The sequence below is a fragment of the Paramormyrops kingsleyae genome, chromosome 15, assembly GCF_048594095.1.
Source record: "Paramormyrops kingsleyae isolate MSU_618 chromosome 15, PKINGS_0.4, whole genome shotgun sequence".
Classification (NCBI taxonomy): Eukaryota; Metazoa; Chordata; class Actinopteri; order Osteoglossiformes; family Mormyridae; genus Paramormyrops; species Paramormyrops kingsleyae.
This window is the reverse complement of record NC_132811.1, coordinates 28,049,731-28,077,080: the sequence shown is the minus strand read 5'-3', so window position 1 is coordinate 28,077,080 and position 27,350 is coordinate 28,049,731. Positions and strand designations below refer to the sequence as shown.

Sequence of the window (27,350 nt, the reverse complement as noted above, 5' to 3'; positions counted from 1 at the left end):
CATCATGTCTGCAGATGGCAGAACTCTGTATTGTGCTTGAAGTCAGTGATGTACAGTGTGAAGAGAAAGGGAGATGGGAATGTTCCCTACAGAGTTCCAGTGCTGCTCGACTCGACATCCTGTAGACGAACATACTGTGGGTGTCCGGTCAGATAGATTATAATTCATTCCATCAGGGTAGCTTCCACCAGCATAGTTGACAGCTGCTCTCAAGTAGGACTGGCTGGTAAGGCATGGTAAAAATCAAAAAACATGATCCTCCTGGCTAGGAATAGGTACAGTGCAGCAGGTATATGATGGCATCGTCCACTCAAATCTGGGCTTGCAGCTTGGAGTAAAAGTCAGGATATGGGAAAAAAATCTTGTAACGAATTTTATTCAGCATTGAAAAAGTATATGTTGAAATATTAAATATCAGAGCTAATTATGTACTATCATTTGTAATACTTATGTTCTTGTCTAATGCAGTGCTGTTATGAGAAAAGAAGCAAAATTTAGAAGAGTAATAATTTGACGGTTGATACAATGTGATACATTTATTGTCCTGTGCGATGTGAATAATGTCACTGACACCAAACATCTTTTTCAAATTGTATGGCTTCTTGCTCATTTCCTTTGCAGTTATACCAACTGCATGTCTTCCAGCCACATGCCAAGTGAAGGATGAAGAAGTCATTGTACTGCATGTGATTGAAATGGATAACTGAGCTGCTAAGTCTGACTTAAATACTAAACACTGGAAGCTGACAAGCAGCCAGGGAGACAGTCAATTGACTGTTTAAACTGTTTGCCCTAGGTTGCCCTAGGCATGCCATCCACACAGTAAATTTTCACTCCTATATAGATGTCATTTCTGCTGTAGGCTAAAAAAAATACTCATTTTTTGTGTCAAACCCACAGAAAGAATGCAAACAAGCTCTCTCTCCAGGAATGTCAGGAAGAACACCAAACAAAAAAAATGTAGTTTTCTCTTGAACGTAAGTGGTAACATATGACATATTTTGTAGCACAAAATGCAGAAAAAAGACGATAATGAATTAAAATTGAGACATTGTTGCTAAATTTAATGTGCTGCCAGGACAGAAAACAGGATTGACTGATAGTCCATCACAGAGCCATCACATGAACCTACTCAAATCCACTTACGGTCACATTAAGAGGACATGGTCATACTTTGTTTTTCAAGTAATGAAAAGGACTGCACTTATGTTGTTTGACATCTTTAACTTACATTATACACATTTCATATGATGTTGCTGGTTCATAAAACATGGGAATATCTTGTGCTTCTGCATTAAGATTTTTCAAAAAATCTTAACCTCAGGTGAACAAGTTGCAGAAGGCTGCAAAGCATCCCCTAATGGCTTCTGCATCTGTCAAACTGTCATGAAATGTGAAAAATGAGAAGGGTCTGGCTGCAGAACACTGTGCAACCTCCAGGAACACTCTCCACTTCTGGACATGATGTGTATATATACACACACACATATACAGCGAGAGAGAGAGTAGGAGTGTGTGTATATATGTGTTTGAAATCACTTGACCTGCAACATCAGGAACTAACTTTAATAATCCAGTGTATGGGGTTCTGTTCAGTAGCGTCATGTCTGGGGCAGGAGTGGAGGTCATATGTTTTCCCACCCCACAATTGATCCTAGGACACAGAAGCTCAAATGTATATATGGCAGAACATATTGTACTTGTATCCATCACATACCTTGATTGTATGCTTTCCCTCACTGAATATTGCTACTTTTTCCCCCATACTCAAAATTAGGCAGTGATATAAGCGATCAACCTCAGCAACTGCATAATTTTTTTTATTTTGTTCTCATTAAGAAGCATGCATTACCATTCTTGATAAAATGGACAATTTGGAAGCTCACCATTTATTGCCACTGGACAACAGGAAGACATTTAATACAACTTAATTATATTAATAACACCTCTCCAAAATGATCTTTTTGTGACATATCATGCAAACATACAAAGGTAAACAGTTTGCAAAAAAAAAAAACCTGCCCGAAACGAATAAAGGTGAAGCCTTACTGATTTCAAGATAGAAGGCCTAGAATGGTGTTCTACAGCCATTCAGTAACAGTGAGGACTGCACACCAAAGTGGCAGAAGCCATTCTTCACAACTCATCAAATGAGCTCTTCATTTGATAATGCTCTTCATAATGGATGGTTCAGCCCACAGACTTTTAGTCAGAGTGAACCTTTGCCCTGTCCTTAAGGTACTTCTGCATGGTCTTTGCATTGTCCTCCTGCATATCATGGATGTGGGAGTCCAGCTTCTGTAGGAGTTCTTGGGAGCGCAGGGTCTCCTCCTCGAGGAAGTGGGCGGCCACTGTATCCACCGAGGACACAGCACAGCGTGCCTAAAAATGCAGAAAAGGTTTTCCAATGCCATACCAGGGCATTCAAACCCCTCCAACCATACGGTCCAGCTATTCAACATTTGTCATGTTGCTGCACCTTGGGGTGGGGGTTGGGCAATACAGCAGTAAAAGTCAGGCCATTATTTCTTTACTGCAAGGCTCCATTTTTCTGGCAAAGTAAACTCTACTTTTTATAAATAAATCACACAAAATAAACATTTTTGTCAAAGGGCATAATACTAGTAAATGCTGACAGTATGGTTTGTTAGGCTTTTTTGTCTCACTGCTGACTGGGTTTGACATTGCTGGTAAAGCTGTTACTGTACCTGTCCTGGCAGTGAAAATTTAAATGCGGGGGCCCATTTTCAGCCAATATTGGATGCGATTTGTCCTGTATTTCTTCAGATTTAAAGGGGAAACTCTAATTGCTGGTGTCTGTGACTGTAAACACTTGCATTTTGTATGTAGTGCTTCACATGTATATGTACGTAATGGTTGGCTATGGATGGCAATGCTTCAAATGGTTGAAATAAGGTCACAGTATCTCCAGTTAAGTTTTTACAGAATTTACAGAATACAGCAGCAGTCCATTCTGTCAGACTTTAAATTGCAAAAAGTATCACCACAATACCTTCCTTGTTTGGCCACAATATCTCCTTCCTTAAAAGATGTTGTGGCTGCTAAGCTGCCACTTCCTTTACTGATACCTAAAGCTTTTTTCTGAGGGAGTGCTTATCTCTACCATGATATTCCATATGAGTAGCATGTGCTCTTCTAAATCTGTCAACCTTGCTGTGCATTTTTTTGTAGACTGGCCGTTCTTATAAGACTTACCATATGATTGTATGGAACTGTGTTCATTTCTGTGATGTGCACTATCAACAGAGGTGTAAAGAGTACCTGAAAACCATACTTGAGTAAGAGTACAGATACCTTACTGTATAAATTACTCCATTACAAGTTACAAGTCACCAATTCCAATAAGACTTGAGTAAAAGTCGTAAAGTATCCAATTTTAAAAGAACTTAAGTATTTTACTCGTACTGAATGTAGGCTCAAAGAACACCAAGAAATGTGGAAAACAAGGAACTATTTATTTATGAGGCTTTATTTCCTAATATAGACATTAAATTGAACACCTCAATGTTTCAAAATGGCAGAAGAAGAAAATAGAACAAAAAGTCAGTCTCAGTCAAACTCAAATGTTCAAAAAAAAGGTAAAACAATAAAAAAACTAATAAAAAAACAAATTCAGAGCTGACTTTAATGGTGTCTTAAGGGCAATTCTTAAGGGCAATTCTTAAGGGTATTTCAAGCAAAAATGGAGCACTCCTAGTAATAAAATAATGACTTGAATTACACCATGATAATTATCAATATCGTTTGATATGATCATGATAAAAATATTTTTGCTATATCGCACAGCCTTAATGGATGCTACCACAGTGGCTTTGCTAACTAGCTAATAACTAGTAACCCATAGGAAGCAAGCTGAACAGTCGTTTGAGCAGACAGTAATATCTGATGACGCACAAAGTCTTTAAGTGTCAAGTCTTGTTAACTACATGGAAGCTATATTATCAGCAAGAAGGTCTTTACCTAGTTACCATAGTTTTGGTAGTGAGTCGGCTAGATAGTCAGCTAACTGATGGAAACGTTTAACCAGCAGCAAAACAACCACAAACAACCATGCGGGTCCCACAGTAAAATCTTTGTGCAGTAATTGACAGTCAATAGTGTGTCTAGCAGAAACATTAACAAACAAAATAATAAATAATAGATAGCACTGTTATTACACTGGGATACTAAAGATTTTTAACTTAATGACATAACAGGTACTACAACGATTCCGTTCTGCGAGTTCGCTTTGGCTTCCGCTTTAAGACGTGTTGGACAAGGGCGTGGCTTTCGCGGTACGAATGGGCCGGGTTGGATGTGGGCGGGGTTGGATGTCCAACCCCGCCCTCCTGCAGGCTGCAGCCAGACATACTTGAAGAAATTAGCCGTGGTAGATAAAGATCCTGACTTGTCGCACGCAATCACAATGTAGCGAGTAACGGTAAGCGTCCGTTCAAATGTAGTGGAGTAAAGAGTACATATATTCAGTCACAAATGTAGTGGAGTAGAGAGTAAAAGTTGCTTATATTTTTGATACTCAGTACAAGTACAAAGTAGCCAAAAAAATACTTAAGTACAGTAACGAAGTCCATTTACTCAAGTACTTTACACCACTGACTATCAAAAAATGTTCCTCATCAGTTTATTGAAGTTTCTCATTTTTTTATCATTTAAATTTTATATAAGTCTATATATCGTTTATATTTTCCAGCTTCATCCCGTCTGTACATTTCGCCAACAGAGAGAAATTGGGTTCACCTCCGTGCAGTGGTCTATCAAAGACTGAACCACATTTCCCTGCCACAGTTCCACAGCCCACCATTGGTTGTGAAACACTGCCATACACCATATTAGGCCTGCACAATGTACAATGTTAAAATTGACATTGCATGTTATACACATGCAATGGTCACATCACAAAGACCACAACAGTCAGCTGGGTTGAGGTGATTAATAAATTACATTTATTCTGTCATAGACAACCAAACTGTTATAATTTGAATGATTGTTCCTTTTCATCTAGTATACCTGAAGTTTAACACCTCTGCATTTGCGTGAGTTCTGCATGCGCACTCCGAGCCGTAGGACATGCACGGAAAACCTCTTCGGGTAGCCGCCCAAGAGGCATCCATGCCAAATGTCCAAATCACCTCAACTGGCTCCTTTTGACATGGAGAAGCAGCGGTTCTACTCTGAAACTCTCCCGGATATCCGAACTTCTTACCCTATCTCTAAAGGGAGAGCCCAGACATCCTGCGGAGAAACCTCATTTCGGCCACCTGTATGCGCAATCTCATTCTTTTGGTCATTACCCATAGCTCATGTAGGATCACACATGCACATATCACAGAGCTTAAATTCCAGGTGGCCTGAGACAAGGCCTAGCCTGGTACGAGAGGTACACATTGGCCTAGGCACCAAAGGGGGTTAGTGACCCCCCCCACACACACACACACACACACACACACACACACACACACACACACACACACACACACACACACACAGATAAGGGAGGCCAGCACTCCAACTCTTATTGCCCAAAGATTTAGGGACCTACAGACAGCAGAGTGGACCTCAAGGACAGGGGTCCCTCGACTTGGCACACAACCCCCTTCCTAGACATCCTGCCTTACATACCAGTCATCCAACAGACCAAAACCCTAAAGCAGTGGTTCCCAAGCTGGGGGGCGCAGAGGTATTGCGTGGGGGGGGGGGGGGCACACCAATGGAATAGCCTCATTGGCAAAATAATCTCTTCACAGACTGGACGATTAAACAAATAAAGCAGCGCAACATTACAGTAACTAACAATATATAAACCACTACCTTACGTGTACCATTAGAGCATTTATGTAATTTATTTAAACTTTATTTTACCAGGTAAATTAACTGAAAACCAGTTCTCACTGCTTTACGTGATATTCGAGAGAAATAGCAGATAACGCATCGGAACTTCCTGGGACACAAACGTTATACAAACGTCACGTTCTTCAGTCAATAAGGGCAAAGTTGTGTCGTCACGGATGCAGTTCCAGTTTGTTCAGCTGGCTGAGAGGTGCTGTACGATCTGTCTTAAATCGTCTTCCTCTTGCAAGGTTTTTGTACCATGTGACATGGTGACGCGTGACAACGTTTTGCACGGACAAAAAAATCTAACCATATCATGAAAAACGAGGTTTAAAATTTTCTACATGAAGTGCAGGGAGACTATCAATTAATGGGTATGATTTAGTGTTGTTTTGTGCTATAGTATAGGCTGAAACCTGCGGTTATCATTAAAAACAGGTGGCCAAATTTGGTGCACATCCCAAGGGTGTGGTCCCAAGTCCAAATACTAAGTTCTCAAAACAGCAAAGCATTAGTAAGATATAGGGGTGCACCGATCGATCGGCCTCGATCACGTTCATTTGAGGGGATCAGAAATCGACCATATTCCCATGAGATCCACCGATCTTAGTTATATGCTTTTAACTCTTTGGGATCGAGTATGTCGTCGACGACATCGCGTACTTTTCGCGTCTATTTCAGTTTATAAATATCTCGCTGAAATCTTAATGTATAATCATGAAAAAAACGCTGGCTAAATCTGTCTTCTTTTCAAAACGTCCATTGTCGGAAGTATTAAAGTTTTTTTAATTAGGTTAAATCGGCAAAAAAGTAAACCATGTCATCTTACTTTGTTTTACCTGCATCGGGGGCGTGTAGTACCGCTCTCACCCGAAGATCGCTATTCACATTCTAAATAGCCGCATTAGCGCGTATTCAAATCGCATTCGCATGGTAATTTGATTAACAGCGCAACGGTGAAACGCGATCCAGATACATCCCCTTCAGCGCCATAAAAGGGGGTTGGGGACGTGGCCAGGTGACAATGACTCATTCATACACATGAAAGTTGCTACATATTCAATGAAAGGAGCCAGAAATAGTTACATGAGTTAGGTTTTTCTTATTTATTTATCCAAATGAATGTTGCATCTACACCATTTAGTCATCTTCATGTAGCCAAGACTTTGGTGATCAGATATCTGGGATCAAAACAAACTGCCAGCATTGCTTACTATGTACTTTTATAATGTTTCTGCAAGTGTTCCATACTGCATTTTGCAATGTCTATACTTTGATGTCAAATTTCAAACTTAACAAAAATCTGACATATTTACAATATATATTAAAATAAAGATGAGTGTAATGGCAAAACAAATATATAAGAAATAATTTATTTGCCATGAATTAAGTGTGATGAAATGTGTGATCATGCCCCAGTCAGTGAAAGTGTGTTTCCTACCCCTAGGCCCCAGAGGGTTAAATCAGCCTTTTCTCCCATTCCCGAGAGAGGTGCAGTGCAGGCTGCCTCCCTCCCTATTTTTTGGACAAGTGTGTCATAACAGCTATATATATATTTTTTTTTTACAAAATTAGAGAAATTAAAGTCTGGAAGAAAAAATATGATTTTGTAGTTGAAACAGCAATGCTCATTTATATGTTCATTTATATTTGAGTACACTACCTCATGTTTTGTGAGTATTCATATCAAATTACTCAATAAAAATGGAAACATTGAAGTAACTGTCTTTTAGTTATGAAAGAAACAAGATCGGCAAAAAAAAATCGAGATCGGCAGGTAAGGTTGCCTAAGGATCGGTGATCGTTGATCGGCCAGAAAACTGCAATCGGTGCACCCCTAGTAAGATACAGTCACATATCCCGATTGGCGGCTTTGCTACCAAATTCATTTGACAATAACGGAAAAACAGTTCTGAAAATCAAAATTCCTTCTGGTACCTTTTGTGAAACTTGGTACTAACATTATCTCACATTTGGGGAAGATTGGACAAAATTTGTGGCATATGTAAAATTCTTACACTTTTTGAAAAGAATCCAACATGGTGGCTGCATCAATTAGCTGGACATGTAATTTCCCAAGGATCACACTGATGATAACCCATGGGAACCTTCGCATTGGGCATACATGCAACACATTGCGAAAGGATGCGATGTAAGAAGCATTTTAATATAATTTTCAAATAATAAAGATGTCATCTTTTAAAATGACTAACACTGGTAACGGTACAGTTTCATAACTAAACATCACTTAAAGTAAAAAATAACTGATTCACGTGGTAAAATTATTTTGTCTGATACATAACTACAACCTTAATGAAGTTTTGTCCTTGCACTCTGAATGCATAGTGAATTGGCCTCAGTAATGTGCGAATTCATTATGAAGGGTAAAGAACTCGCTGTTGATTTCTCTCTCTCTCTCTCATCAGGAAGGTAGGGGGGTCCCCCTATTTACAACACCCCTGGAATGCATACACCTCTCTAATGTGCCAAGCCACACTATACCAAACCTTTGGTTCCTAAGGTTGATCAGAGTCCACACTGCAGGTTCATTTACATTACAGTTTGTTTTGATCCAAGATATCTGATTAACAAAGTCTTGGCTACATGAAGATGACTAAATGGTATAGTTGCAACATTCAGTTGGATAAATAAATAAGAAAAACCGAACTCATGTCACAATTTCTGGCTCCTTTCATTGAATATGTAGCAACTTTCATGTGTATGAATGAGCCATTGTCACCTGGCCACGTCCCTCCCCACCTTTTATAGCTCTGACTGGAATGTTTCTGCGAATGCGATTTGAATACGCGTTAATGCAGCTATTTAGAATGTGAATAGCGATTTTCGGGTGAGAGCGGTACTACACGCCCCCGATGCAGGTAAAACAAAGTAAGGTGACATGGTTTACTTTCTTGCCAATTTAACCTAATTTTAAAAACTTTAATACTTCTGACAATGGACGTTTTGAAAAGAAGACCGATTACGGATTTAGTTAGCGTTTTTTTTCATGTTTCTATAATAACATTTCAGTGAGTTATGAACTAAAATAGACAAGATACTCGGCATCGCTGATGATGCCGTTGACTCCAGCGGGATAAAAGTATTTTTCTGAATCGTTCGGTTTGTAATGCGTACCGAACCGAAAGCCTCGTACCGAACGGTTCAATACGAATACGCGTATCGTTACACCCCTACTCTTTAGGGGTTGTTCGGGGACAATATGCAGAAAAGTAAACAACATTAGTAGGATAAACCTTTCAATTTTTCGTAAGACGCTAAGAGTCACCGTTATTACAAAACCTAGCCCAGCACAATGAGGCAATACAAGATACCAAGAGTAAAATAACTTACCTGCGGAAAGGACTCTTCTTTACCAAAGAGGTGCAGGAACTCCACAGGACTGGTGCTGGAAGAGCGCTCAGCACTGTCATCGAGGAGCGGGAGAAACAGGGTAGGCTTGCCTTGGGCCAGACCCTCCATGTGAGAGCAAGAGGCAGACAGCGAGGATGTCGCCAATATAGACCTGCTGCCCAAGGACTGGCTGTCCAGCTGGTTGGGCAAGGCCTGAGGTGGGTGTTCCAGCTGTCTCTGCAGTTGAAGGATGTCCTGCATCTTAGTTTCCATGGCAGCTAGTTCTTCTGGATGACTTTGCGGGACTTCTTTAACTTTACTGAAAATGTTATAAGCAGGATGAAGTCATTGCTTCACACTTGTCATCGGAAACATGTGGACATATTTGTTGGTACCCTTACAGCTCATTGAAACAATGCTTCATTTCTCCTGAAAAGTGATTCAATAAAAAGCAATTGTCTAATGTGCATGCCTTTAGTATGTGACAGAGTAAACTAATAAAATTGTGAGAACAAAAAAAAGATTTATTTATTTTATAAAGATATGCTAAAATAGTACAGACAGATTTGTTGGTACACCTAAAGAGACTATTTATCCTTGCATTATAGTCTTGTTTCAAACTTTCAAGTGTTTAACCTTAATTAGCATCACAGGTGCCTTCAAGCTTTTCATCAGCCATTTAGCCTATTTAAAGGGAAAGAACATGCTATTGTGTTGTTCTGTATTATTGTGTGTACCACACTGAACATGGACCATAGAAAGCAAAGGAGAGAGCTGTCTGAGGAGCTCAGAAAGAAGATTATACACTCACCTAAAGGATTCTCTTAAGATTCTAACAGGTTTGGATGCTGTTCAACTGAATAGTTACTTCAGCATTAGTTCAAATACAAGAACTCGTGGCCATAGGTGGAAATTAGCGGGAGAACATTTCAAACTGGATTTAAGGAAGCACTTCTTTACACAGCGTGTAGTCAGAGTATGGAATAGTCTTCCTGATAACGTAGTGCAAGCTGAATCCTTGGGTTCCTTTAAATCAGAGCTAGATAAGATTTTAACAACTCTGAGCTATTAGTTAAGTTCTCCCCAAGCGAGCTCGATGGGCCGAATGGCCTCCTCTCGTTTGTATAGTTCTTATGTTCTTATTATTAGGAACACCTGTTCAATTTCTCATTAATGCAATTATCTAATCAACCAATCACATGGCAGTTGCTTCAATGCATTTAGGGGTGTGGTCCTGGTCAAGACAATCTCCTGAACGCCAAACTGAATGTCAGAATGGGAAAGAAAGGTGATTTAAGCAATTTTGAGCGTGGCATGGTTGTTGGTGCCAGACGGGCCGGTCTGAGTATTTCACAATCTGCTCAGTTACTGGGATTTTCACGCACAACCATTTCTAGGGTTTACAAAGAATGGTGTGCAAAGGGAAAAACATCCAGTATGCGGCAGTCCTGTGGGCGAAAATGCCTTGTTGATGCTAGAGGTCAGAGGAGAATGGGCCGACTGATTCAAGCTGATAGAAGAGCAACTTTGACTGAAATAACCACTCGTTACAACCGAGGTATGCAGCAAAGCATTTGTGAAGCCACAACACGCACAACCTTGAGGCGGATGGGCTACAACAGCAGAAGACCCCACCGGGTACCACTCATCTCCACTACAAATAGGAAAAAGAGGCTACAATTTGCACGAGCTCACCAAAATTGGACAGTTGAAGACTGGAAAAATGTTGCCTGGTCTGATGAGTCTCGATTTCTGTTGAGACATTCAAATGGTAGAGTCAGAATTTGGCATAAACAGAATGAGAACATGGATCCATCATGCCTTGTTACCACTGTGCAGGCTGGTGGTGGTGGTGTAATGGTGTGGGGGATGTTTTCTTGGCACACTTTAGGCCCCTTAGTGCCAATTGGGCATCGTTTAAATGCCACGGCCTAACTGAGCATTGTTTCTGACCATGTCCATCCCTTTATGACCACCATGTACCCATCCTCTGATGGCTACTTCCAGTAGGATAATGTCACAAAGCTCGAATCATTTCAAATTGGTTTCTTGAACATGACAATGAGTTCACTGTACTAAAATGGCCCCCACAGTCACCAGATCTCAACCCAATAGAGCATCTTTGGGATGTGGTGGAACGGGAGCTTCGTGCCCTGGATGTGCATCCCACAAATCTCCATCAACTGCAAGATGCTATCGTATCAATATGGGCCAACATTTCTAAAGAATGCTTTCAGCACCTTGTTGAATCAATGCCACGTAGAATTAAGGCAGTTCTGAAGGCGAAAGGGGGTCAAACACCATATTAGTATGGTGTTCCTAATAATCCTTTAGGTGAGTGTAGATAACCACGTTAATGGGCTATAAGACCATTTCCAAGTAGCTTCATATTCCTGTGACCATAGTTGCCAATATTATAAAAAATATAAGGTTCATGGGATGGGCGGAGCACTGGGTTCGATCCTGGGTCCTTTCTGTGTGAAGTTTGCACGCTCTCCCTTTGTCAATGTGGGTTTTCGCCGGGGGCTCCAGTTTCCTGCCACGGTCCAAAAGCGTGCAGAATAGGTTGATTGGTGAGTCTGAATTGGCCCTGTAGTTGAGTGAGTGTGTGTGCCCTGTGGTGTGTTGGTGCCTGTCCAGGGTTGGAGAAAATGGATGGATGGGGGTTCATGGGACTGTAGCCAGACTTCAAGGACATGGACATAAGACTAAATGCAACCCCAGGTTGATCAGAAGGACAGTGTGGATGGTGGAAAAAGAGCAAAGGAAACCATTCAAGCTAAACTCCAAGGTCAAGGTACGTTAATTTTCTGATCGCACCATATGCATTTTGAACAACAATGGGCTCCATGGAAGACCCAAGAGGGCTCCAATATTGACAGAAAAAAATAAAAACAGAGTGGAATTTGCCAAAATGCAAGGCTAGCCCCAAAGTTTCTTGGAGTATGTCCTTTGGACTGATGAGACAAAACTGGAGCTTTTTGGCCAGTCACATCAGCGCTATGTTTATATAAGGAAAAATGCAGCTTTAAAAGAAAAGAACACCATACCTGATTGTGAAGCATGGAGGGGGCTTGGTTCTGTTTTGGGGTTGCTTTGCTGCATTTGGCATGGAGAACCTTTAATCTGTGCAGGGCATGATGAAGTCTCAAGACCAGTGTCAGAGAGCTCAGCCGCAATCACAGGTCATGGGTCTTCAAAGAGGATAATGACCCAAAACATACAGCCAAAAGCACTCAAGAATGCTTGAGAAAAAACACTGGACTATTATTAAATGGCCCTTCATTAGCCCAGATCTTATTGAATATCTATGGAAAGATCTTTGCAGTGTGGAGACACCACCCTTCAAACCTGAGACAGCTTGAGTAGTTTGCTCAGGAAGAGTGGCAAACGTAGATGTCTTATTGTGAAGTATCATTTGTTGGCAGTGAATGCTGCAAAGTTGGTGCCACTTTATATTAAATTAAGGATACCATCTTATTTGTTCGTGCCATTTTCATTTGTTCAATTATATGAAATACTCAACTGAATCAATAATCAAAAGCAAAGTCTTATTTGTGTTAAATATGGAATAAACAATAAGGAATGCCATTAAACTTTTATCAGTTTCAAGGTATTTGAGTTAGTTTTTTGGGTTTTTTGGAAGGATACAAACAAATTTGTCCTCGTCTGTATAGTAAGTATTACAGCTAGAAAAGATCTGACTGCATACGATATAAAACTTCTGTAGCAAAGGCATGAGCTGAATGACTTGAGCATTCATTAGCCTGTGCTTACCTGTCCCTGGCTGTGCACAGCTGGGACAGTTTTCCTTGGTTCTGCAGGAGTGCCCGTCCATATTTTTCCTGCCAGATTTGTGTGGAGGCTTCCAACCGGGCATGAACTTCTGTTAACTCCTCCTTTAGCTTCTTGTTTTCCTGTTCCAGGCTGTTCAAGGATGACACATAACTGTGTCTAAAGGAGGCCAGGGAACCAGTCACCTTCTGTGGGAAGCACATAAACGAAAGGTCATTGAGAGGCAAGGAGCTGCTGAGAGACAATGGCCTACTGGCATGAAGGGAAATTTAAGTTTATTTAATGTAATGTAGACCCCAAACCAAAGCACATACCTTCACTATTTTACTTGGGAATAAATCAAATCAAATCGGTGCCTTTACCTGGTGTCACACAAACCTTGGGAGACCTAGACTCCACTTGCTCCAGGATATCAGTGAGATGCTGGTTCTCAATCTTCAAAGTTTCCAGCTGGACTTGAGTCACCTGAATCACAAGCATCATAAGCATAGTTCACTACCACTTAAAAATATAGAATCCAAAAACTACACACATAAAACTAGGTTCACAATGAGTGTGTCCAAAGCAATGTTACAATATACTTCGCACCCCATCACCCCCCAACTGTTGAATGGTTACAGTGCATACTGTTTGACAGCATTTTGCTCATTTCAGAGGTGTGTGGTCTGAATAGTAAGTCACAATAAGAGGCAACTAAGAGCAGCTCAGGCCAACCTTACAAAAATATGGAAGGTATACTTAGCTAAGGGTGTACCAAAATAGCTCTGATCAATTGTTTTTAAAACTTTTCCCGATTCAGTATCGGTCTCTTTCACCCCAACAGGCATTTTTTTCCCAATTATCTAGGTTATAAAGTATCTATTATTATTATTATTATTATTATTATTATTGCCACAATGGTTAAACATAGGTCACTAGCAAGCTGAACACTAAGTGTTTGTATTTTTATGTGCACTATGCACTAAGTGCTATGTGGTCTCCAAGGGGTCGAGGTCTCCACCCATCACAGGGGAAACATGATTATTGTGGGGTTTATATTGGCTGGATCTGATTATTGGGGGGGGTTATGACCCCCCTAGCCCCCCGGGAAATTACGCCCATGGTCGTCTCCCTGATTCCAAATTACTTGGAATATCACTGAAATAAGTAAAAACATCAGAACTTTTTACCCTTATTTCCCCACTCCCACTATTTCCTAAATTTTCTTCAGGATCAAGAAAAGAAAAAGAAAAGAATGATCCATCCATCCAAGTCCCTGAACAGCGAGGTGTGACTGGCACATGATCTAGTGGTGGTTTTTGCACTGTTTGCCCAGTGTGGCTTAAAAATGACAGTAGCGGGTCAGCGGGTGTGGTAACCATGTGCAAAGCCTTAACTTAGTTAAGGAGTTAACTAAGTTATATACTTAACATGATAAACCTACATAACTATAACAAGATATCACATGAATATGCTAGTGCCAAACCTTCTGCCAGAGCATGCATGTGGACCTTCTCTTCATGTATAAGAATTACAAACTCTAATTTATGGCACATATCTTTAAGTTAAAGTCCTTCTGAAACACGGCATGTGAGTTTTAAACATGCCCATTTTTAGTTTCACCTATACATATTTGTCTTTTTTGGGCTTTGAAAGGGGCAGGTTGGTATTTAAGGAACTATACCCCTTTTGTTCCTCAACAAATAAGATTTAGGTATACAAGTGTTTGGGCTTTTCTTCTGTGGTTTTCACAATTTGTTTCCAGTGACTCAGCATTTGTAAGTTTGTGATCCATTAAGAGTTTTTTTTTTTTTTTTTTTTTTTAAAAACATCTCTCCAAATATGGAAAGTATTCCTACAGTTTTCCATATCTCACTCTTATGGAACTGATATTGAATCGGAATCTAAACAAATTGTTAGCTTGTGAATCGGGATCAAATGCAATTGGGACATCTGTGCCGATACCCAGCCCTATATACAAACAATATCAACATTGGACACTTGTATCTAATAAGGGCATTTCCTCAATTCCTGTTTACTCCACCCACTTTGAGTTCAGCTGCCCTATGCTCAGACTGCTCCATCTCAGCCCGCAGCTGCCGCTCGATGCTGGAGGCAGACCCGCTGAGCGTGGCAATTGTGATATCACGCTGGTGCAGCTCACTGGCCAACTGGGACACTTCTTTCTTCATACTTTCTACCTCCCAAAGCCTCCTCTGCTTGGTCAGCTCTAGCTCATCTCTTAGCTGCAATGCAAGCATGGTGTCAGCCCTGTGACCACAACGCTAACTGACATATGACATGACAAGACAAATTCAAATTAAGTACAGCCAATATCTCTGAAATTACATCACCACAGCTGTCAGAATCACAGCATTATTTTTGTTGATGGCTACATTTAATTGGATTGTGTACTTATAAGGTATCCAGTCAACTCCTAACCTTTTTCACTTCCCCCAAAGAGCGACTGCATTCTTCTTCCAAAAGGTTTGGTTGTAGATGTTTTCCAGACGAAGCTTTGCTCTGTCCCTGTATATTCTCAAGGCTGAAGAGAGGATTACTGTTCAGCTCATGAAAAATCTTTAGCACGTTGGGAACATAATTGTATTAACAACAACTTTATTAACAAATTTATTAAATGTGACCTCATGCATTTTACATTTTGGTTTGGATTTAAAAAAAATCCATCAGAATAACAATTCATAGTTAAGGCCATTTCACATCAAGTCTGATTTTTTTTGCACAAGTCTGACAAATTTGCATTGTTGTGATCCGTCATTTTTTATTTGGAGAGAGCTTGATTTCTGTAGTTTTTAGATACATTAAAAAAATGAACAAACATTATGATGTCAGTTTATACACATGATCAGTTTAGTTGAAAAGGAAGAAAACTATTGATTTTTTTTTCCAAACTGATTTTGATTTGACTTAAGCCTGGTATCACCAATACCAATATTCAATGCCAGCCCAACCCTAATGATAAATTAAAATCTCAGAACCATTTTATTTTCCTTTAGTGTTGGGGCAACTTCCTCTTTCTCCCCACTTATGAGCAGTCCTGTCCAATAGTGGATCACAATCCTACTCATAACAATATAAACATTTAAATTACAAGGTTAAAATTATATATATATATTGGTTAAAATCACGATCCATGATCGTGATCGGTGATAGATCACTTTAGTGCTGGGCGATAAAACGATCTCGATTTTTTATCGATAAAAAACAAGGACGATCACGATGATACACACAGACTATAAAACTCGATCAACCAAGTTTGCTCCGTTTTAGAGAATGCGCTGAAACAGACAACTCGATGGCCTATCGAGCAGAGGTTTACTGAACACCAGCACAACAGCCAATCACCGACAACGTTGTAATTTTGCCCATCCTCCCTTAAAGAAGCAATGGGTGCATTCGACTTGGGCTTAGGTCTATCTGCAGCTGACGCGACGTGGAACGCGATCTTCTGGCGGCTGCAGGGGTGGAGTATAAACTGACTGCAGCCAAGTCAGACAACTTCTACTCCTCGTAGTCTGCAAGTCTGCTGGTGTATTACGTTTGGGGCATAGTAAAGACTTATCTAACAGTCTAGGGTATTTGAGTCAGCCTATTTTAATATCTTCTTTTACATATGTGGGATTCATATGGGGCACTATAATAATAATAACAATAATTATAACAATAATAATAATATTTCAAACAGCGAACATCAAGCTCTCCTTATTCAACTATGCTGAGGTAAAATCAGATTTTCATTCTAAGGCACCTTTAAATACTACAGTTTCAAAAGCTTTCAGTACAAATAAACACTGAACACTTTGGTCTGTAACTGTGTACACACCAATTGCAAAGAAATAATAGATAAATGAAATTGGTTGTATTGCTATCTGTTCAAACCTGTATCTTTGCAAAGTTCGCAAATTACAGAAGATTGGTTAGATTTCACAAATCCAAACTATATGCTGCTGACTTTTGCTTAACAGCATGTATACCTCACTTGTATGTCGCCTTTGCTAAAAGTTTATGCTAAATAGAAGTAAATGTAAATGTAGTGCTTTGTCGCAATTCTTGCTGTAACTCTGAAACACATATTGTGGATACAACTGCAACCAGCTACAATAAATTTTTGCCCGCTACTATTTTAGCATTAGAATTGATTCTCAAAATGAAAACATTTGCAGCACATCCCCACTAACCTGTCGTATTTGACAGGAGGCATGTTAAACTGTTTGCTGCTCTTCTGGTTACTTGTGTTGAATTCACTTTATTTTTTTCAGACTTTATTATATTCCTTATGGATTATATCAAACTGTGGCTATTTATTAATATTTTCAGCAAAAAATAAAGAATAAGCCCTATTTTCGCTATTCTTGTACTTAGTGTATCTGGGTATCTGCCTGGGGGATCACCAGCTGGGATCCCAAGGAGATCCTGAAAATTTTGCATCATGTTTGGTGTGAATGTTTTTGATCCATCAAATTTGCAACAGAAAATTTCACAAATTCATATAGTTTATTTTGCATTCGGTGTGAAACGGCCCATACTTTTGTCTCACTGATTTACCAGTTTTTACCTGGATACACTGTAACTAAACAAAGTTTAAGTAAAAAAGTTTAAGTCGTACCATTATTTAATTACTAGACTACCTGTTGTCTGAACATACATGTCCTGAAGTCGGGCCACCTCTGCCTTTAGCTGCTCCTCCGAGGCACGAGAACTTTGGAGCTGTATCAGAGTCTTCTCAAGATCCTGTCTGAGTGGAGCCAGACCGGTAGACAGACCCTGGTCCACAAAACAGTCCTCCAAAGACCTTGATACACAAAATTATTAGAGCTACACATATTTCAGAAGAGTTTGTTCACTTACAACCTATCTATCCATATTTCAATCACTTATGGAGTACTGGGTCATGGGGGGCGCACACACACACTAACACATACCATGGGCAATTTAAAAACACTGGTTCACTAAATGCATAAGCTGTGGGAGGAAATCAAAGGAAACCAACTCTGGTTGTGTGATGAGACAGTGTTATCCACTAAGCAACTCAATACTTTCCCAATAAAGTATGACTACTACTCTAATAGCATCTACCAAATGTAGATACGCAGCACAGGCCCCTACTGAATGACGTGCTCTTTGGCCTGTAGGGTTTGAGTCAGCCAGGTCAACTTGCTGCGCAGCTGATTCACATCAGTACTGAGTATGAACTTGTCCTGCGCATCCACTGTAGCTTGTAGCTCCCCCTTCTCCTCAGTCAGTACCTGTGGGGAGGAGACAAAGCCATCTACTCATCATCCTAAACTTGTCATGTTCTTTTTAGGACTCAAGTCCCCGGGCCCCAAGTCGGCAGAAATGGCAGAATAAAACACTGTATATGCACTCAGCAGAATTAATTATCTTACTCAAATCAGTTATATTTACCTTTGATTGCTGTTATTAATGTTTTCTAAAGTACTGTTTAAAACAAAATTATAACTTTGCCCTGCAGGGTTCAGATGTGCCGTTTACCCTAATGTACCCACTGACTCAGATTCCAAACTACGTTCTCTTAAATAGTCCAGTTAGCAGTTAAGTCTCAATATTTACTGACAACCATGCATCACAGCTTTTACAGGCCTTAACCCTTTGGGGTCTAGGGGTAGGAAACACACTTTCACTGACTGGGGCATGATCACACATTTCTTCAAATATCATAAACTTAATTTATGGCAAATAAATTATTTCTTATATATTTGTTTTGCCATTACACTCATCTTTAGTTTAATATATATTGTAAATATGTCAGATTTTTGTTAAGTTTGAAATTTGACATCAAAGTATAGACATTGCAAAATGCAGTTTGAAACACTTGCAGAAACATTATAAAAGTACATAGTAAGCAATGCTGGCAGTTTGTTTTGATCCCAGATATCTGATCACCAAAGTCTTGGCTACATGAAGATGACTAAATGGTGTAGTTGCAACATTCAGTTGGATAAATAAATAAGACAAACCTAACTCATGTCACTATTTCTGGCTCCTTTCATTGAATATGTAGCAACTTTCATGTGTATGAATGAGCCATTGTCACCTGGCCACATCCCCAACCCCCTTTTATGTCGCTGAAGGGGATGTATCTGGATCGCGTTTCACCGTTGCGCTGTTAATCAAATTACCATGCGAATGCGATTTGAATACGCGCTAATGCGGCTATTTAGAATGTGAATAGCGATCTTCAGGTGAGAGCGGCACTACACGCCCCCGATGCAGGTAAAACAAAGTAAGATGACATGGTTTACTTTTCTGCCGATTTAACCTAATTAAAAAAACTTTAATACTTCCGACAATAGACGTTTTGATTACGGACAGATTACGGATTTAGCCAGCGTTTTTTTTCATGATTCTACATTAAGATTTCAGCGAGATATAAACTGAAATAGACGCGAAAAGTACGCGATGTCGCCGACGACATACTCGACCCCAGAGAGTTAAGGACAAGCTAATAGATTTTCTACACAAATGTGCCACTTTTCATGCCTCTCAGCAGTGAACAGGCTCTCGTCCCCAGATGGTGTGACCTGGCTGAATGGATGGAAGGACAGATTTAGATGGAGAGGTAGATTTTAGCTGTGGTGCTTACCTGCCGCTCCCTCTGAGCATCTCCCAGTTCCCCCTGGAGCAGGCTGAGTTGCTCCAGCTCTAGCTCCTGGACCCGCAGTGCATCCTGAGCCCTCTCCAGCTGACCCCGCAGCTTCTGCACTTCTGCATGGCACCAGGGATTTGTTGGCTCCTGCTGCTGTTGAGGCATCTGCAACTGCTGCCTCCATCACGAAAGCCACATAAGGGGTCAGGTCAACACTAATATACTGCATAGCTTTGACAGACTATATACACACACTGTACATCTACTGTAGGCCAAAGACACACACTGCTTGCATTAGTATAAGGTCACATATTAGTGTTGGAAGATAATTATCATATTTAGAAGAGAATTAACTTAATATCACCCCCTCCAATGGGCTCACCACCTGTAGGAGGGGACAAAGGGGTCGGGTGCTGTGTAAGTTGGGCAGTGGCCGAAGGCGAGGGCCTTGGCGGACCGATCCTCAACTGCAGAAGCTAGTTCTAGGGACATGGAATGTCATCTCTCTGGTGGGGAAAGAGCCTGAACTGGTGCGCGAGGTTGTGAGGTTCCGACTAGATATAGTCGGGCTCACCTCAACGCATGGCTTGGGCTCTGGAACCAGTCTCCTTCAGGGGGGTTGGACCCTCCTTCCACTCTGGAGTTGCTCGCGGGGAGGGGCGCCGAACAGGGGTGGGCATACTTATTGCCCCCTGGCTGGGCGCCTGTACATTGAGGTTTACTGCAGTGGACGAGAGGGTAGCCTCACTTTGCCTTCGGGTGGGGGGACGGGTCCTGACTGTTGGCTTATGTGCCAAACAGCAGTTCAGAATATCTACCCTTTTGGGAGTCCTTGGAAGGGGTGTTGGAGAACACTCCCCACTGGGGATTCTCTTGTTCTGCTGGGGGACTTCAATGCTCATGTGGGCAATGACAGTGAGACCTGGAGTGGCGTGATTGGGAGGAACGGCCCCCCCGATCTGAACCCGAGCGGTGCTTTGTTGTTGGACTTCTGTGCTTGTCACGGATTGTCCATAATGAATACCATGTTCAAGCATAAGGGGGTCCATATGTGCACTTGGCACCGGGATGCCCTAGGCCGCAGTCCGATGATTGCCTTTGTGGTCATGTCATTGGACTTGCGGTCGTATGTATTGGACACTTGGGTGAAGAGAGGGGCGGAGCTGTCAACTGATCACAACCTGGTGGTGGGTTAGCGCCGCTGGTGGGGGAGGAAGCCGGTCAGGCCTGGCAGGTCCAAGCATATAGTGAGGGTCTGCTGGGAACATCTGGCGGAATCCCCTGTCAGGAGGAGCTTCAACTCTCACCTCCGGCAAGGAGCTGAGCCAAAAGGCAAAGCTCTCAATTTACCAGTCGATCTACATTCCTACCCTCACCTATGGTCATGAGCTGTGGATAGTGATCGAAAGAACGAGATCGCAAATACAAGCAGCCGAAATGAGTTTCCTCCGCAGGGTGGCTGGGCACTCCCTTAGAGATAGAGTGAGAGGCTCGGTCATTTGGGAGAGACTCAGAGTAGAGTCGCTGTTCCTCTGCATCGAGAGGAGCCAGATGAGGTGGCTCGGGCATCTGCTCATGATGCCTCCTGGTGAGGTGTTCCGGGCATGTCCCACTGGGAGGAGGCCCTGGGGAAGATCCAGGACATGCTGGAGAGACTATGTCCCTGGAAACGCCTCGGGATTCCCCTGGAGGAGCTGGACGAAGTGGCCAGGGAGAGGGAGGTCTAGGTTTCCCTGCTTAGATTGCTGGCCCCGCGACCCAACCCGGACAAGCGGTTGAGGATGGATGGATGGAACTTAATATCACATAAATTAACATGAAGACAAAATAACATCCATAAATATCTTGGGAGGCATAACTACATGTAAATTTACAAGTGATTAACTGCCAATACAATAGAGCACAATCAACTTTCTTTACATCTGCTGACATGGAAGCCTTCTGCTCTTGGACAAAATGAGTTAAGTATGATTTTCCTTACCACTGCTTGCATATGTTTTAACTGCTCTGCCAGAACCTTCCTCTGAGCCTCCAGAGTTGCCAACTGCTTCTGGTACTGAACCCGCTGCTGCTCCCACTCCGCTGATCGCTGTTGAAACTCCTGGGGGTGTTACGTGCCACTGTTAGTTTATGTTTAGGTTCAGCTCTGCCCACAGCCCTTGTCTCCTGAACTCGCCCTTCATTCGCCGCTTCCTCCACCTCTACGTCCAGACCCCGCCCAAGACTCATCGTATGCATCACTTGTCACTTCCGTCACCAAGAGTTGAAAAGCCACCAGCAACAAACATCGAGAGCTCCGCTCATTCATTATTGTTTTTGGTTTGCTTTTCTCGGATGGATATTACAGTGTATGATTTGGTTGGTTTATTGGTTTTCTAATTTTTGCTTTGCCGTTTTCTGTACCTTCGCTTTAGCTGATTTTGCTATTTGATTTCGAACTCTTGCTCGGTTTATGGTTTACATCTTTGTGCGCCTCTCGGACTTTGACACTTTTATCTGTGTGTATGTTCTGTGTGTGTGTTTCAGGTGCGTAGGGAGTGAATGCCGTTTTTGTTTTGTCGATGCGTGTTGTATGCTATTATTTGGATAGGGAGTTAGGTGTAGAATTTGTCATTTGGTTTTGTTTTCTTTGCACTTAGGTAAGTTTAGCTGTGGGTTGCGTTCAGAAGCTGGGTTTTGTTTATTGTTTTAGCCTTAGTCAATCCTGAGTCCTTTTGCACTGGGGTTATTTCTTCAGTGTCTGTGGCGTGTCAATTAAAAAAAAAAAAAAAACAGAAAAATACAAGAAAAATACCCCTTTGTGCACTTGTGTTCTCTTGTCCATCACACCCTGTTTTTTCCTTACTCCACTTCCCATTTCCCTCTCATTCTGTTACGCCCCAACCCTAGACTGGGGCTCGTAACAGGGGGCATTTAACCAGGTAGGACTTTGATCTGGGCTTAACCCTCTGGGGACGAGCGCATCGTCTGCAATGCAGCATATTTTTCACAATTTCAGTTTATATCTCGCATAAATCTTTATGTAGAATCATGAAAAAATGCTACCTAAATCCGTAATCTGTCTTCTTTTCAAAACGTCCATTGTCGGAAGTATTAAAGTTTTTCAAATTAGGTTAAATCAGCAAAAAATGTAACCAAGTCACCTTTCTTTTTTTAACCTGCATCAGGGGCGTGTAGTACCGCCCTCACCTTGAAGGTTGCTATTCGCATTCTAAATAGCCGCATTACCACATATTCAAATCACATTCACATGGTAATTTGATGAACAACTCATTGGTGAAATGCATCGGTGGTGAAATACATCCCCATCAGCACCATAAAAGGGGGGGGGGGGTGTGGCCAGGTGTGAATGGCTCATGCATACACATGAGAGCTCCTACATATTCAATGGAAGGAGACCAGAAATAGTGACATGAGTTAGGTTTTTCTTGTTTATTTATCCAACTGAATGTTGCAACTACACCATTTAGTCATCTTCATGTATAAGATATCTGGCATCAAAACAAACTGGCACCATTACTTACTATGTACTCCCATAATGTTTCTGCAAGTGATCCAAACTATATTTTGCAATGTCTATACTTTGACGTCAGATTACAAACTTAACATAAATCTGACATATTTACAATGTACATTAAAATTAAGATGAGTGTAATGCCAAAACAAATATATAAGAAATAATTTATTTGCCATGAGTTAAGTTTATGATATTGAATGAAATGTGTGACCATGCCACAGTCAGTGAAAGTGTGTTCCCTACCCCAAGACCGCAGAGGGTTAAAATCCAGCTCAATCCTGACTGTATTAAGATTAATCAATCAATCAATACATGCATCCGTCCATCTATCCATCCATGGCTCAAAGCCTATCCCAGGCTGGGGTAATTCCCAGTACAGGATGACATTTTAGCCTAATGCAGTGGTTCCCAAACTTTCTCTGCAGGGCCCCCCTTTTATAGATAGGAACATTGAGGTCCCCCCCCTTCAAACTACATAAATTCAGATTAGGGCTGAACGATATTCTGTTTTGACATCGACATCGCGATGTGCGCGTGAGCGATAGTCACATCGCCGGAACATACGATGTGAAGGGTAGAAGCCCATGGTGTATTAAGGGAACGGTAGCACACAGTAAACACGAGTTTGTTGTATGGCTTGTTGCTGGGGTGACATGCACGTTCCGTGTGCCTGTACAGTGATTGGTTCGCTGTGCCGCTGCTCACCACTCACAGCCAACATTCACTGCTAAAAATGCGCGACGAAGAGGATCCGCCGCAAAAAAATGATTTCGTACCAAAAAGAAAGTCGAAATCATCTATTTGGGACTATTTCGGCTACAAAAAGGAGGATGTTGACCAAAAAGAGGTACTTTGCATGGAGTGTCATAAAGTTGTGGCCACAAAACATGGAAACACCACCAATTTGTCTGATCACTTAAAACGGCACCACAAAGCTCTTTACGACGAATACAAAGCCAAATCTGGATGTCAACCAAAATCAAACAAATATGTGTGATGCCTTTGCCAGTGTGACACCTTACCAGAAAGGCTCTAAACGACAGAAAGAAATAACAGACGCAATAACGTTTCATATCGCTAAAGATATGTTGCCATTAAATACTGTCGCCAAAGAGGGATTTAAGAAAATGATCCGAACGCTTGACAGGCGGGTTATACCATCCCGCACATATTTTTCCCAAGTTGCGATAAAAGAGCTGTATGAAAAATGCAAATCTAAGATTGAAGCAGAATCGCACGTGGAATACTATGCAACTACAACAGACTTGTGGTCCAGCAGGACAACGGAGCCCTACATGAGTCTGACGGTCCATTTCATCACAGAGGACTTCGAGCTAAAAAGTCGCTGTTTGCAGACGGCATTTTTCCCGGAAAGTCATACAGCCGAGAATATCGCGGAGGCCCTGAGAGAAGCGGTGTCCGCTTGGGGCTTAGATGAGACACGTCAAGTCTGTATAACAACAGATAATGCAGCGAACATGGTGAAAGCTGCCGATCTGAACAAGTGGACCAGGCTACAGTGCTTCGGCCACAGACTGCATCTTGCAGTTGGTGAGTAATGACCATGATCTTTATCCAAAATAAAAATACATTTTTACTCAGCTGTTTTACTTAATAACCTGTCCTGAACCTGACAAAACTTGTAAAATGAATTTGTTGCATGTGTGTACGTAGAGCTTTAAAACGTAAGAAAAAATACAGACACTAAACATTTAATTTTAACCCCCTGGGGTCGGCGATCCCGCCGGTGGGATCAGACAGAATTCTCATGAGACCGTTTAAATAACTCTGTGAGTTTTTGTCATATACACATTTTAAAAATACCCTCAGAAACTTTGGACGGTCTACTTTACAAATATATATAGGTAGAAACTAAATATATTTTTACAGCTTCGTGATACGAATAGAAAGAACAAGAGTGACTGACTTAAGCGTCTGCGTCTCGAAGCGGCTCTGATCACCCACCCACTTGCAAATCGCGCTATTCGCATGATAATAACATGATAATCCGACAGTTAGTATTGGGTGAAGAAATATGTGAATACGCCCATTGTGACCGAAATAAACAAGAGCACATGTCTGGGTAGTGTTTACACTGATCGGCTACAATATAGCACACGGATACGTCTCTGCCGCTGACGCTTTGCGCCAGTGTTACCACTTTCAGCAGCGAAGCTCATACCTGTGTTCATAGCTCAGTGGGCTAAGCCTGTGTGCCTGCAATCACGTGGTCGCCGATTCAAACGCAGCATATTTAGAACGTGAATAGCGATCTTCCGCTGAGAGCGGTCCTACACGCTCCCGACGCAAGTAAAACAAAGAAAGGTGACACGATTTGCTTTTTGCCTATTTAACCTAATTTTAAAAACTTTAATACTTCTGACAATGGAAGTTTTGAAAAGAAGACGGATAACGGATTTAGTCAGTGTTTTTTTCATGATTCTACATAATGATTTCAGCGAGATATAAACTGAAATACACGAGAAAGATACGCGGTCGATGATGCCCTCGTCCCCAGAGCGTCAATAATAGTCACTGCATCATATTTATCGCTTTCTATATTTATATAGTCACAGTTTTTCATTTTTCGTTCCATCTATCAATAAACTGTGAAAGGGATTTTATTGTTGCTACTTTTCTTGCGTTTCAAACTGCCTTTCCAAAGTGATGGGTGTGGGGTGCAGTGACATTCCAGATTGATGGGCCATTGACAGTATGCAAACTACTACAGGTGTGAGGACACCTATCTCATCAATATTCATTGTGAAGACCACTGACTTTGAGAAAAAGAGTGTCACTCCAAAGTTCTAACACTTTAGTAATCAAACTATATAAAATTTCTGAATGTCACTTTCACCTATGTGTAGCCAACCCGTGTCTATAAGCTTCAGAGCTCAAAAGTCTTACCTAGAAATGTCTATAATGTGATTTTTTACAATTTCTCAGCATGTCTGAAAATAGGTTTTTGAAAAGTATATGTTTAAAGTTGATTTTAACAAAAAATAGAATAATAACATTGTAAGAGGTCTCAGATTATTGATATACTCAGAATACTCAGTTTAGAAGTTTTATTTCATTTTGTTTAGCCATGATTATGATGATGACCAACACTGTTTTACTTTAGCACTTTTGCTAAGAAAAGTTGACTTAAAAACAAAAGATTGTGAACCAAAATGCTTATAAGTTGTTTTATAAAAAAATATATATTTAAATTATGTTATGAACCAATCAGGGGGGTTGGTGTTGTAAAGCTGCTGTTTAAATGTGTTCAGCTTTTCTGTATACAGGAATATGTTCTCTAATCTGTTTAGAAGATTTAATACAAAATATATAAAAATTTTATTTCATTTTGTTTATTTCATATATTTAGCCATGATTATGATGACCAACACCAACACTGTTTTACTTTGGCACTTTGGCTAAGAAAAGTCGACTTTAAAGATTGTGAACCAAAATGCTTATAAGTTGTTTTATAAAAAATATATTTATTTTGTTATATTGTTGTAAACCAATCAGGGGGGTTGGTGTAAAGCTGCTGTTTTATTTAAAAATGTGTTCTGCTATTTCTTGGAATAAAATATTAAGTGACCTTTTTGTCACTTGTAATGAAGCTTGCTTATTAGTGAAATTATTAATATATAATTATTGGTAATTATTGACTTTAGCCTGGATTGATGGCTCTAAAAATCGCAATATATATCGTTTGGAATATCGCAATGTAATTTTTTTCCAATATCGTGCAGCCCTAGTTCAGATTCAAACTTTATTTGAAATACAACTCCCTTTTCTAATTGAGCAAAACAAATGCAATTACAAAATACAAATGGTGCAATTTCACCACTGTGGGAGAAAAAAGAGCAATCAATTAAAAATAAAAGTCCAGCATAAGTTTGAAATTATGCAAATGCAGATTTAACGTTCCTGTTAATATTCATTGGTGTACACAAATTAAAGTTTGTTTCATGATTACCGCATTTTGTTTTTAATGATAACCACAGGTTTCAGCCTATACTATAACACAAAACAACACTAAATCATACCCATTAATTGATAGTCTCCCTGCACTTCATGTAGAAAATTTTAAACTTCGTTTTTCATGATATGGTTAGATTTTTTTGTCCGGCGCTGCAAAACATTGTCACGCGTCACCATGTCACATGGTACAAAAACCTTGCAAGAGCAAGACAACTTAAGACAGATCATACAGCACCGCTCAACCGGCTGAACAAA

At 40.8% G+C, this 27,350-nt stretch overlaps 1 protein-coding gene across 5 annotated transcripts in view; it reads right to left on the bottom strand.

The window, feature by feature from the left end:
* Positions 1–1,043: 1,043 nt before the first annotated feature.
* Positions 1,044–27,350, bottom strand: part of cep63 (centrosomal protein 63) — a 61,801-nt gene continuing 35,494 nt past the window's right edge. For 3 of the 5 annotated variants that reach the window (XM_072699929.1, XM_072699930.1, XM_072699932.1), the window contains exons 6-15: positions 21,585–21,704; positions 19,601–19,777; positions 18,103–18,242; positions 17,642–17,788; positions 15,418–15,520; positions 15,024–15,221; positions 13,375–13,461; positions 12,979–13,184; positions 9,202–9,520; positions 1,044–2,382 (exon numbers count right to left, since the gene is read on the bottom strand). In XM_072699929.1, coding sequence (XP_072556030.1) covers positions 2,206–2,382; positions 9,202–9,520; positions 12,979–13,184; positions 13,375–13,461; positions 15,024–15,221; positions 15,418–15,520; positions 17,642–17,788; positions 18,103–18,242; positions 19,601–19,777; positions 21,585–21,704 — 1,674 coding nt within the window. In that variant the 3' untranslated portion in view covers positions 1,044–2,205. Of the gene's footprint in view, positions 2,383–9,201; positions 9,521–10,896; positions 10,954–12,251; positions 12,328–12,978; positions 13,185–13,374; positions 13,462–15,023; positions 15,222–15,417; positions 15,521–17,641; positions 17,789–18,102; positions 18,243–19,600; positions 19,778–21,584; positions 21,705–27,350 lie in introns of those variants that run through there. The other 2 variants (XM_072699933.1, XM_072699934.1) reach the window with 2 other exon arrangements.